Source organism: Neodiprion pinetum, chromosome 6 (assembly GCF_021155775.2).
Source record: "Neodiprion pinetum isolate iyNeoPine1 chromosome 6, iyNeoPine1.2, whole genome shotgun sequence".
Taxonomy (NCBI): Eukaryota; Metazoa; Arthropoda; class Insecta; order Hymenoptera; family Diprionidae; genus Neodiprion; species Neodiprion pinetum.
The window spans coordinates 27,944,020-27,957,492 of NC_060237.1; the positions used below are offsets into that span (position 1 = coordinate 27,944,020).

At 40.8% G+C, this 13,473-nt stretch overlaps 1 protein-coding gene across 2 annotated transcripts in view; it reads right to left on the reverse strand.

Annotated features, from left to right (window-relative positions):
• shg (E-cadherin shotgun) overlaps nt 1-13,473 on the reverse strand; it is a 51,149-nt gene that overhangs the window by 10,009 nt on the left and 27,667 nt on the right. The window contains exons 2-4 of one of the 2 annotated variants that reach the window (XM_046632964.2): nt 1,721-1,803; nt 383-524; nt 46-284 (exon numbers count right to left, since the gene is read on the reverse strand). In XM_046632964.2, the coding sequence (XP_046488920.1) occupies nt 46-284; nt 383-524; nt 1,721-1,803 (464 nt within the window). Of the gene's footprint in view, nt 1-45; nt 285-382; nt 543-1,720; nt 1,804-13,473 lie in introns of both variants that reach the window. The other variant, XM_046632963.2, reaches the window with a different exon arrangement.

Consider the following 13,473-nt stretch of genomic DNA (forward strand, 5'->3'; position numbering starts at 1 on the left):
TATTCCTTGCTGAATTTCCGATCTATAAAGGCGTTATATACTCACCACTTTGTCGAATACAGGCGAATTGTCGTTAACGTCCGATATGGTGACTTTGAACGTACAGACATCGTCGAGTTGCGGCCTACCATTATCCTTAGCCAAAATCGTAAGGTAAACTTCCTTTTCTCGAGCCGGCTCATCTCGGTCCAGTATTTGAGTAGTTTTTATCAACCCAGTCTCATTGTTGATTTGAAATTTCAACCTCTCGCCGGGTGCGAAAAGGAATGTATAGACGATTGTTCCTGCAAAAAGAAACCGGCGATGCGTTAACCAATTTCATTGGAATTTTTTCAAGAAGTATAATTGAAAAAAAAAAAATTCAAACGAAAGACACGCGTACCTCCAGAATCAAGGGGGTCCCTGTCCTCGGCGTGAACTCTGATGACCTCCGTACCGGCTGGTTCCTCTTCCTTGATAACAGGCGCGTAGGTTCCACATTTTGAAAATACTGGTTTGTGATTATGATTGTCTGAGGACTGTGCCTGGAACAAAAAGCATGGCTACGCTAAAATTGCTGGTTTGAAACACCGTGAGTAAAAAGGGATGACGGTAAATGACGCGTGTGATCCACATACCTATACGAATGCGATAACAAATTCAATACGCGACAATTGAAAGAGAAGCACAATGAAAATGGTGTACATAAAAGCGTACGTTCAAAAGTAGAATAGATACATCTATAGCTGCAGGTGATTTCAAGTAGCGGCGGCATTTGCTTGCGACGTCAAAATTGATTATTGAAAATATTTCCAAATTAAATTCTCACCGACATTTCCGTGCAATTACATGTCACGTGCGAATACCATGAAATGTGAAAACCGCGAACGGATTAGATGAAAATAATTGAAAATAAAAATCAAATACATTATTGTATAATAACGCGACGACGTGACGGGAAAGCGATTTATAAAGAAATTCTTCGCGACGCAGGTTGAATAATTCTCAAGACGCCTACGAAATGTCACTGGAGATGAATCTCCTTTCTATACGTGACGACTTTCAAACAGAGTACAGCGATTTGTTTAATACATTATACTGTCGACGAATTTTTAATCATCATTCGCGCGGATTTGCTTTGAAAAGATTTACCATCGTCAAGAATGAAAGTGTCGCTGCATCGCGTACATTGCGTATAAGATCGCCACATGAACGTAGAAAATCATTGTATCGTACGTATAAAGGATAATCTATTTGTATCCTAATACAACTAGTCGCCGGAATCGGTAATCTACCAGCCCAAGTTGACTTATGAATTATTAACACGAGCGTGACACGAGGATTATAGAGTTGTGCAGAACATAGAACAGACACGTCGCATATTTCGAATAGGAGTAGATGATAATTCGACGTTGGTGGAGTAGGTAAATATTTCACATCGAAGAGTACATGTACACCAGGGGACATGCACGTATATACGTAAGTATACCGCATACATCATCCAGGTAGATACGTATACGAACATTGCCCATTCGCGGATGTGAATAATTGATGTAAACTTCGGTGTCCGGATATTCGCGTGAGCGAACAAACGAATCAACTGATACATATTACAACGGTAGGGAAAACACTTGGGCTAAATCTAAAACGATTTCCATGCTCAGGAGCGAATGTAAGGTGTGTGTGTGTGTGTAGCATTGCCGACTACGCAGGGGGTAATGCATAATGAAGGGCGACTTACCCTGACAATTTCATCCTCGTTATAGGGCAGCAGCTGATCCTGTGAGTCGAGGTGTCTCGAGTGTCTCAATTTCAAAGCTTCGCCTAAAGGAAACGGACAAAAATTTCGAGTCATTAGTCAAGGGTCCGAACACGGGGCCTAAATAATTCGTCGCAACGGTTATACAGAGAGACAACGTAGGAGGAGGAGGGTCTCTCTGGTCCTACGATTCGGAGGTAGACGCGAAGCACTCAGCAGCGCCGAAATTAAGCCACAATCAAACAGGTCCGTTCGCCCAACCGACCATCCATCCATCCGTCTCGCTCATCGCGTTTGCCTACATTAGGCATAAATAGGAACGATCGTGACGAAGTAGCGTCGTCGATTCGCGCCCTCGACGAAAGAGCGAAAGACGAACGAGAGGAACAGCGGTGTAGGTAAATAGTGCGTTCCTCGTCCATCGCAAACCGTAATCGTAATCGTCGTCTCGACGGAGAAACGTTGGGTATCGGTAATCGAAGAGAAACCGGGAGTCCCGTCCCCTCCTCCACCACCTTCCGCACCCTCGACAGTAACTCAATTAAGCCAACTTGGCTGTTCGCTAACCGTTGAATGACATTAATTCGCGATTTCCTCAGGCATTCCACCTAGCTGCGCGCTTTCGGTAATTCAACATCACCGCCGCGAAGGTACTTGTTGTATTTATGACGAAGACGTAGGTTCCCTTGTTCGTTGGTGCACACACGTCTATACTTATCGCAGACAATACTAAGGCTTCGGGTCATTCCCTGAAAAGGGTCAATTCCGTCTATGTAACAGCCCCAATGGTATATGACCGCATTGTGTCCTCGTTTCGATGTAAATCATGAACGCCACCGCCGCCTGCCGTTCGCCGATCATTTCGCACAGCGGTACGTACATGCGTACCTATTATTAGGACGTGTGTTTTCCAACTTGGTATTATAATATCAACAAAGAAGGGAAACCTTACGCGAAGTTATGCCTTCAACGTACGTACGTATAAGCTCGAGCGTAACGTCCACTTATCTCGTGTAATAATGTAATAAGTATTCACCACCCGACGAACCAACGAACGAACGAACGACACCCCAAAAATCGGTATAATTGAATAATAATTAATTTTAAAATGTCATTACACCGGCATTATTATCATTAACCGAAAGACCAGCGGTCAGACCCGCTACAAGTATGTACCATGCAAAGTCCGAGAGACCAAAGAGACGCAATAACGATTCTACGAAGCGGAAGAGTTTCCCCATTTTTTCCTCTCTCTGTTTTAACTGTCAAAATAATTTTTATACAACCACAAAATACGAACCCAACGATTTTCCGCTCATTTATTAACCTCGCCTCAACGTCGATCGTGCCAATTTTTGAGAAAAGTACCTCCGTGTATTATAATTGCATCGGTTCGTTGTGCTTTGTGCGAAATGGCGATGGGTGGTGATTACGTAGGTACGAGGGTGCATGTATTATAGTATCGGAAAGGCTATGTTGGTCGGTATAACGGGTGAACATATCAGTCTGTATACGTATACGTTATACGTTATACGTAGATACGCTGGCTTCGTTACCCGCCCTCATTACGACGTTACACTCGGTGCGAAATTATCGCCATCTCGTAGGTAATGGCATTCGTTCGATTATTGTTAACGGTTTATTAGACACGGTCGCTGGAAAATCGAGTCAAATCGAACTGCTATATATATATATATTCGTATACATATATATATATATATATATGTATACGTATATGCAAAAGCAAAGACAGTAGAAGACAAGAAGTGGAGAAGGGAGTAAATATATAATCTCTTCTCCGGAGAATTGTTTCTTCGCGCGTTTATCGCGACGAATGAATAATTTGCAAGCACCGTTTATCCAGGAAGCTTCCTGCCCTTCTACTCCATCTTTATTGCACCTTTGTAACTGCAATATATAATAAACGATACAATACCCTCTCAGGATTTCAAAGAAGCTGGAAAATGTCTTCCGCCGCGGTATCTGCAGTGTGTGTATAACGCAATCTGACTGTATTGACATTTATCCGACACCGAGCTCAAGAATCACTTCACAAATGCAATGTCACTCCGCTGGTGTTGCTGCTGCACGGCGGTAAAGACGATTCCCGTGTGCATGTGCGAGAAGGGTATGTGAGAAAATAATAGATAACGTCAGGCGGAGTGCACATCGTGCGTCATGCGTATAATATTACACCTTGTAATATATATATATATATATATATATGTTTGTGTAATCTTGCGAACCCACATCAGCTGGTGGTCGGTAATTTTATCCGATCTGACGTGAGAATAAAATTTCGAGAAAATTCCTCATTTTCGTTTTCGTTTCTTTGTCGCTCGCCCCTGCTTTCCCGTTTATAATATATTATATGCGTAGGCAATTTAGACTTTAGGGTGTAAAGTTTCTCGGATCCTGTATAATACTACATAACCATATACCCAGCCGTATATGAGGATATAAGCATCGCGTAACGTGCGTACATTGTACATAACTCACAGGTATACGATATTTCGGTACAACGTGTGTAATACATACGTATGTACGTTGTTGTTGTATATACGTTAACAGGAACGAAAAAAGTAACAAGAGTATCGACGACGAAGGGAAAATTTTTATTATTCTTTGAGACAACTTGACAACTGAGTGGAGATTTTTGTCCCTGCAGGATATAATAACAGTGTTACACAGGCACAGAAACGGACACGTAACTGTATTATATAATATATATTTTTGTAAACAATATATAGAATACATATACAGTATATATATATATACATAAATATATGTATAATAATACACGCGGCGGTTGCGCCAGAATATAAATTATACATAGAGTAGCCGTGTATTTTATTTCATTTACTTTTATTATACGATTTTTTTTTTTTTTTTTTTCATTTACTTTCTATCCAGAACCCCCGAAAGGGCGGTATTTTTACGATGTTTCCTCGCGATAAATTTTTCATACAACGTGGAGGTAGGAAAAAAAAGACAAAAAAAAAAATATGCTCGGTTCCGAATATATACTATGAAATAAGAACAAAAAAGTAAATGAAAAGAATAAAAGGACGAAGATTTTTTTTTTTTTTTTTACAGAAATTGAACGAAAATCAAACGATCCGTGTCTGCGCTGCGGTTGTAATCGCGTAAAAACAAGAAGAAAAATTTTCTCGCTCTACCGCGTTAACGAAATCCTTAGAAATAAAATAAAATAAAAAAAAAAAAAAAAAAAAAAAGAAAAAAGACAGGAATAATTTCCCATATTATATTTCCGCGAGTTAATAAATTCGAACGTAACCAACGGACCCCTGGTTAATTCGGATAAACACGTTGATCGACCTTTGTCTTCGTCGTGATTCCGGACAATATCGATACGGCCCTGTTGAGTCTGGTCAAGCGCAGTGGTCGCGATGCGCGTCGTCGTAGAAAAAAGGTAGATGGTATTAAAACTGGAATGAAAACCTCGGTAGGTGTGGAGTAGCAGCATCAGCAGCAGCTGGATTTCGAAGCCGCGTACCGTCGACGACGGTTTTAAACCTGCTGCGATAACGACGATAACACTCGGATCGTTGACAAACCGAACGCGATAACCGCTTTCGACGAATTTAATATCTGGTAATAAAACAACACGCCGCGTGCGAAAATCTATCCGCATCGCAAGTTTTACACATACACACGGATATACGTGAATTCTAAATCACTTGCGACAGCATAGGTGCAATTTTTATTTTTATTTTTTTTTCACATTTTGGTCGAATCTTGTATTTTTCTATTTTTCTCTTCACATCTGCCAAACTCCAATATAACCCGCATTATACCGGTATACGGTTGAGAAAATCCATCGACGGTATTTCATAAGACCGAATGCACGGAGAGGAAGAAATTTTTTTATTTTTTTATTTTTTTCAATCTTCGACAAGAGTAAAGATAAATTTCTATTATTGTAAAAAATATCTTGTCAATATAATCATAAAATTGAGGAAAAATTTATCCAATACAATTTATTTTTCATCAGCTGTCAGGATATACGTTACGTTTCGTTTTTTTTTTTTTTTTTTTAAATTCTTTTCTTAATGCATTTGCAGGATGATAAAACATCGACAAAGCTTTCCTACGCGCGTGCGTACGTAAAGATCGTACTTGTGTATGTTAACCTACACTATACCCAGAGGGGTTGGTATATAGTTATGCACGGCACAAGAGATTCCTGGTCGGTTATTCGACGTCGACCAGACGCGGTACGTCATCGGCAAGGAATGCGCCGTCTAGCGTTAATGTATACCCGGTTCGTCGACGAGCCGAGCGAGTTTGCGCCGTCTTCTGCTACGCTAGCGCTAATTTTCTTCATCGCTGCTAAGAAGGCGAGTTGTACGTATGCGTGCATGTGTGTATTGCATACATTGCACACCGTGTTACAATACTCGTTAGCGCGAGGTACGAACCTAAAACAGTTACAATTACACGCTAGGTGAACAGTAATCGCTTGTTCAACGCTTTCCCCGTCTCCGGTTCTTTTCGTTTCTGATCTGCAGTTAACAGCGGATTCTTTTCGATGCACTTTCCATTGGAAATTTACTTACAGCGTTACGGGTTGCGTGAATATCGCTGTTGTTTGTATAAAACATATCACAATTCGTACTCGTGCATAAATGTTAACGTATAATTGCAGGAAACATGTTCGAATCCTTTGAATATAAATTCAACGAAACACTCCTTTACAGGTATGATGTGTATAACACGGGGTTGTAATCATCCCCGACTTTTAAAAAAATTTCATCTTGACGCAGAGGTAACGAAAATCGTCAAGTTACGAACACAGACACGGATGTATAACAGCGCAGCAGCAGCAGCACTGAAAAGCTGAGCAGAAAAAGAATTTCTTTGGTAGAGTAAGAAAAACTCGTTTCACATTCATCATCGTCCGCATATACGGCAAAACCGATGGAGTACACGATACGTTACCGAAGTACGTACCGAAGTAAAAGAGATTCTTCAAAATTGATATCTGGCTAATGTCTGCATGCGCAGTGGCGACGCTTGATAGTTGAAAGAGATAGCGTTTCAGGCCACTGAACGTACATACATTATCGCCACGTGTATACCTAATCAAGTTACACGGAGGGCTGATTGGAATTGATCGAATGTTGCGTTATTAGAAAATGCAAATGAAAATCAGCTCCGATGAAAGTAAAAAAAAAAAAGGAGGCGTGATAAAAAGACAAGATGGAATGATTTTTTAACAATCTGGTAAAGTATAATTGAAGTTAGTAACGTTACCGTAACGATGCGTGTTCAGGAAAAATCTTTACTACTTTACGCGCCGTTGGAATTGTCCGAAGACTGGCAAACCGTACCGATCGTGAACCAAACGTCACCATATTCTTCAAAATTCAAATCCTTGAAAGTCATTTTAATATTGCAAAAAAAAAAAAAAATGAAACATCTCCCTGCTACTTCGCGACGTTAATTCTCTTCCCGTGTTGTCGAATCATCCGCGGTTAAAGTTCTCTGCAACAGCATCGTGTACGTGTATACGTATAAAACGATATGACAGATCTCCCATGGTCAGAAATAGAGAGCACCTGGAGATACGAGAACGTTTACACAGAGGAGAACCGTTTTTTATTTATTTTTTTTTCTATTTCTCTTCTCCTCACTTCCACGTGTATACGGAAAAGTGGCAGGCTGAAAGTAATGCGGAGAGTAGATACTGTGCACAAGGCGCGTACGCCGAGACGAGTCTCGATTTAGCTTACAGCTGATCGTTGAACGAACGGAACAGACGCGGTTAACGCTTACATTATACATACGTGCATGCGTAAAAACACGGGGGCATAAACGTTGCCCATGTATAATACATAAAAGCTCCCCCAGATCTACAAAATCTGCGGTGTATTGTACAGACCGGGATTATAATCCGAGGGAGTCCCAAAACCTAGGGGCGTAAAGAATGAATGAATAAACGAATGAATGAGTGTTGAATGAATGAAAATTACGTTTACTCCGCATAATGGAATATCCACAACGCGTACATGATTCGTATCGTAGAGATTTGTGTATATTGTGTATAATTATAATAATTCCCGCTAGTATTAACAAATAAAATGTATAGAAAAAAAAAAAAAAAAAATTGAGCGAGGAATATAAATAAAAGAAATTAAGAAAAAAAGATTCAGAGGTGGTGAAACGCGAACAAAGTTTAAATGGGTTTCCACGAGTTTTGAACGTGAGATTTGATTAATTACCTGCGCACACGCACGCACTGTGAAAATACAGAAAAAAAAAGAAACGATTCACATTTCGTCGAGTTAACCAAATACGGAGAAAGAAATGATTCGCTGATAAAAATAAAAATATAAATGTAATTTAATTAATCTCGATAACCCGAATAATTATTGTTCGAATCGCTTTCTTTCTTTTTCTTTCTATTATACAAGAAAAACCATTCCTTTCGCCATATTTGTTAAATTCGAGAAATTCTTTCTTCGTTGTGCGACGAGCAAGGGCGAAAAAAAAGAAAAATAATTAATGCCCACAGACAGAAGAATCCTCGCGTGAGTGACAAAAGTTTCACCTGCAGAAAGGAGATTTTCGGTGATTCAACAGCCCGCAATTCGGATGTGATTCCTCCTCCTCTATCCCACCTATATATTCATCCATGTATCCGTCTATCTATCCACCTATCATCTATCCATCTATCTATCTATCTATCTATCCACCGGTCTATTTTTACCCTGCAGGGCAGACGCAGGCTTAAATTCTATTTGCGGCACCACGCGGTGCACATACGCCTCTCTCTCTCTCTCCCTCTCTATCTCTCTCCCCCTCATACGTCGAGGCTGAAAGCTCTGCAAGCAGACAGCAAGGGCGCCTGCTCGTCGTTGATAAGGCACGAACGAAGGGCGGAGGGCGCAACGCCGAGAGATGAGGAAATCTGAAAATGAGAAAAAGGAAGCGAGGACAAGCGTTCGTTACTTACCAACACAACGGAGAAGAAGAGATGAAATTTACGGAAATACCTACGCGCGAGGCCCGCGAACGTCGCGAACAATGCCGTGCAGGGCTGCCTGCTCAAGGGGAAGAGGATGACGTGACGATGATGATGACGAGGAGGAGGAGGAAAAGAGTTAAGAGCTCGACGGAGAAGAAAGAATACGTCTAATACGTACGTGCGCAAGGTATACAAGAGCCGACGGGCTAATCGTCGAATATTCAAAAGCGCGGCCGTCGTGTGTAATCAAATCCACCGGCCTTCTTCTCGTCGTCTCAACAATCACTGCCCCTCGGCACTTGGACTAATTTATTGATCGAGGGGTCCGACTATTCGCGGAGACGATCTTTGGTCGTCCAACGTTGTCTTGCCGTACCTACTATCGAAGTAGCTTGAGCAAATTATAAATAGTAATTTATACCGTTGTTATACCGATGCCGATAACTGATCGTTAATCGTTGTCAGTAATTCATATTTTATTCAGAAACGTATACGTATGTGGACACGTTTCTGTTGTACGTAAGGTGTAATCATCTCGTCAATCGGTCGTGGTACAAGAGAAGTATGTTTGTGTTAAAAAAAAAACGAAAAGAAAAAAAAGTCACCAACAACGCAACAAGTCGAATTATAGAGGGTTATTATTTTTCGATCTCTTTGTTCTACACGGAGTTGATTCGCTTTTTTTTTCATTTTACCACACGTTTCAACAACAGTTTTGTGCTTTTGCTCGTTATATTACAGAGACGTACGGTTATGTGTATCGTACGGTGTGCCGCGGGTATAACGTGTAACTTAATTGGCGTTAATCTCACCCCAGCACTGTCATTCTCGGTTGTTTGTGAACCAGGCGGCACCGAACACCGGTGCAAATTTGATGGTTTAAAATTTCCCTCTCTGCACGAGGGACAGGTACTCATCTTCAAATAAACAATACCATCAAAAAATGATAAAAAAAAACAAGAGAGAAGAAAAAACAACAACCGATGCGAAATGGGACGCGAGTTGTTGTTTGCGTATTGTTTGGGTTATTCGATGCGATATATCGTACGATTACATATGTTGATGCAAAAGTATAAAAGCGAGTTGTTTTCGTTCCTGTTGAAAATTCGAAAGGAATCGTACAATGCGAATACTTCGGGAATAGTGATAACGCAAGTCGTAACGCCTCGGTATTTGTGAAACAACGGAGAGTATAAAAAGTTTTCTTGTAAATCGATTTTACGTGTATATAATCAACCAGAGGCATATCAACAATAAACGCGTGTGTCGAAGAGAGAACGTATGAGATTCCGTTCGATACTCGTGTGATGAAAATTTGATATTTAACCTACGGAAAACCGACGCGATTGAATAATTAACGATCGATTAATTATTAGTATCGACGGGGTTGTCGGAAAGATTGAATTCGTACGGTTGGCACGATATCGGACATTTCATTTCACGTCAAGGAAATAAATTCCCGCATCAACGGAAAGTGAAGAATTTCCGAAAGAAACTTAAAACTTGGAACGCGTATGTCAAGCTGAAAATGACGACAGTGACGTGGCGTTGGGTTATACATGCGTAATTTTTAATGCACGAGTAATGAAATAAGTAGGAAGAAACTTTTTCGTACTCTGCGTCATGTCCGTCGCGTGATGTTATAATAAATAACAAGAGTCAAGAAACAGTTAAAAGTTGAAATTTTGTACCGCAAGCTTCTGAGAATCGCTAGGCAAACGTGGGTAATTAGAATGTGTGCCTTCTTCTAATAACAGCCGGCAAAGCGACGTAGAGTCGCGAAAAGGGTTGCCGGCGTGTCGGTAAAAAGCCGGAAACGGAAAACAAGGGGCAAAAAGGAACAAAGAAAAGACCGGCCGAGAACGGAAAACAAAAATCTACACACTCGCTGTCCGTCACTCGACTATCCGACTGACTGTCAGAGTCAGTAAACGACTTCGGTCGATACGATATAACAGCCGCGAGCGAGTTTCAGTTGATCGATTTTTATGTTTGTAAACCTGACCTGACACAATCATCGGCGTACCTGACAATACGTTAGAATATCGCTCGGCGATCTCGACGGGCTACAAATTATTACACCGTGTACGTACATATAATTCATGAAATCGGATGACAAGTTTTCACGATTTTCACCGTTCATTTCACTCTGCGGGAGAATAAAAGCGAGTTTTCATTTTTATTTTTTTTCTTGCTGCCCGAGTCAAAACACAGAGTGCAATTTTCACGGACTCAGCACTGCCTTGGTAATAATGATTTCTACGATTTTTTACGAATTTTTCGAAAAATTGGAAACATTGCGTATAAAATTATTTTCGTGCAAAATTGTGAATATGCACAGTTTCTCGTAAAAAGTTTTAGATCGTCGTGAAAATCTAGATTTTCTCGATAAATAATCTACGAGATGCAACAATTTTCTACGAAATCTTGCAATTTCTGTGAAACTTCGTAGTAATGGTAGAAATTTTCACCACGGTGACCATGCACCGTTTCTTCGAATCGAAATGGCACCCGACGAAATCGTTTCAACCACTCGGCTGCGAACAATCCCTGAAATTCTGCTGTAAGCTGTAAGCAATCGAACTTTGATGCTCGAGGCACACGGTGTAGGGATATTATACAGGGCATGGAGAATGCCGTTACCGTTTATCGCATACTTGATACCAACAATCGCAATTGTCATAATCTAACGCCGTGCATCGAGTATCGTGTTCGTGTGTAGAGGTATTACATGCTAAAGCGACGAACGAGTCAAAGGCGTTTCATATAGTGTTCCAATGTGAAAATGAGAGAATATCAGAAATATACCGACGAAATCAAGTCGTTGTTGTACGAATTAATATCGATCGTAAGAACAAAAACAGATTGTACTCAAAATTTTTCTTTCGTCGCGCCACTTTTTACATTCTACGTATATTGCTTAATACCAAACTTCCTTTCGTTTATCGTTAGTAAATTGATGGTCGGTCGGGCACTTGATTAGTAGGTATACATTACCGTGTAAAAAAAAAACCTTGTTATTATATTTTAGGAAATATATGACAAGTTTTACACGCATATTCCTTATAAAAGGAATACCTGAAAAAGTCGGGTTATTTCAAATTTTAAAAAAGCTTTCAAACTCCGAGTGAAAAAATTAATCTCATGCAAATCACGCAACGACGAAATTGTATAATATTATTCCGGTAATTTCAATGAAATTATCATCACGTGCGATGCGAATACCGGTTCACACCAGGAACGTAATAAATGGTGGTAACGCGGGGGTGGATCGAGGTGGACGCACTTACTGCACCCACAGTTATTTAACCCCCTCGTTTCACCCTTGCTCTAGGTGCGCGTATCGTAAAGCCATCGCGACACGGAACGAAACGGAACGAAACGGAACGAAATGAAACGGAACCGCGTCGCGTGCGAGCAGCGTGGGCGAAGGAATTCCTTTTTCCCGTGGGAGTTTTTCTCCCCGTTTCTGGGCCGTGTCGAGGGTGTCGAACGAAGCGAGGGGCCCGGAGCTAAATAAATGATCGGGAAAGCTATTTCGCTGTTTCTTGGGACGCCCCTTGACGCCCCCAGTTGTCACTGGAAAAGTAGTTAAGCCCTCCTCCCCTTCGACCCTGCGTGACAGCGTTTTCGGCCCCCGAGTCTAATTTCTAATCTCTTCCGGCGCTTGGAGAGAGAGGGAAAGAACGCGCGGCGCAACAGGAGCGCGAGATTTTCTATATATAAAGTTAGGAGAAAGGGGAAATGAATCTGAAGAAAATCCAAATAACGCAAGCCGAGGTACCGTGAATTTGAGAAAAACCGGTAGAATAATTAAACTCCGGGGTATCTTTATTTTTCATCCGATTCCTGCGAATTGTAATCGAATCAAAATCACCAGACTTCTGAACGTTGTGATTGCAACATCTTTACTCAAACTCTTAATAATAATATCTTAGATCTCGTGTTGCTCGAATTTTTTCAGAATCATTTTTATCAAACGACTAGAAATAAAGAAGGCTCAAGTTCGTAACATCAACGTAACACGAAACACGATGAAAAAAACAGTTACAGTACAATTTTAGAACGATGTTCAAGGAGTCAACTTATCAAAATATGAACACATTTTCTTTGTTATAATTTACTGGCTAAATTATCTAAAATCCTCAGGGTCGAATTAAAGATTTTTTCCGGAACATGCACCGTTAATTAAAGTAACGTTGCCAACTTCAACCTCGAAGAAATAACTTTTCGTTCGGTTCGACTATAATTATTGTTAAAAATAACATTGCTCATTTTCCAAACGGTTTTTCCTTCATTCCCAACATTAACATCCGATCAAGACCTTGCGATCCTCGTTATTTATACTCATCCTTGCAGGTAATACGGATGCGGCAATGCGGTTCCACCTTTGAAACAACGGTACGACGGCACGATTCGACCCAACTTTTCACCCCCGTTAACTTTCAGTGCCCCCCCAGAGCGCAACGGCAACTCCGACGTACTCCGGCACTGCACGCATAGGTATTTAATTGAACGTTGAACTTGTTAGCCCCGGTTGTTTAGGGTAACCTCTTGTACCTATATACGGTTCAAAATTGGTGCAAAAAAACTTCAAACTCGTGGGCAACATAACATAACCCGCGGCTCTCTGCAAGAATAGGACATATAGATTATTTGTAAACATGTTCCATTTCGCCTCATTCCTTCTTAATAACGCGAATCGTCCGTGACTATAAAAAACTGCACGAAAACCGGCCCTTAT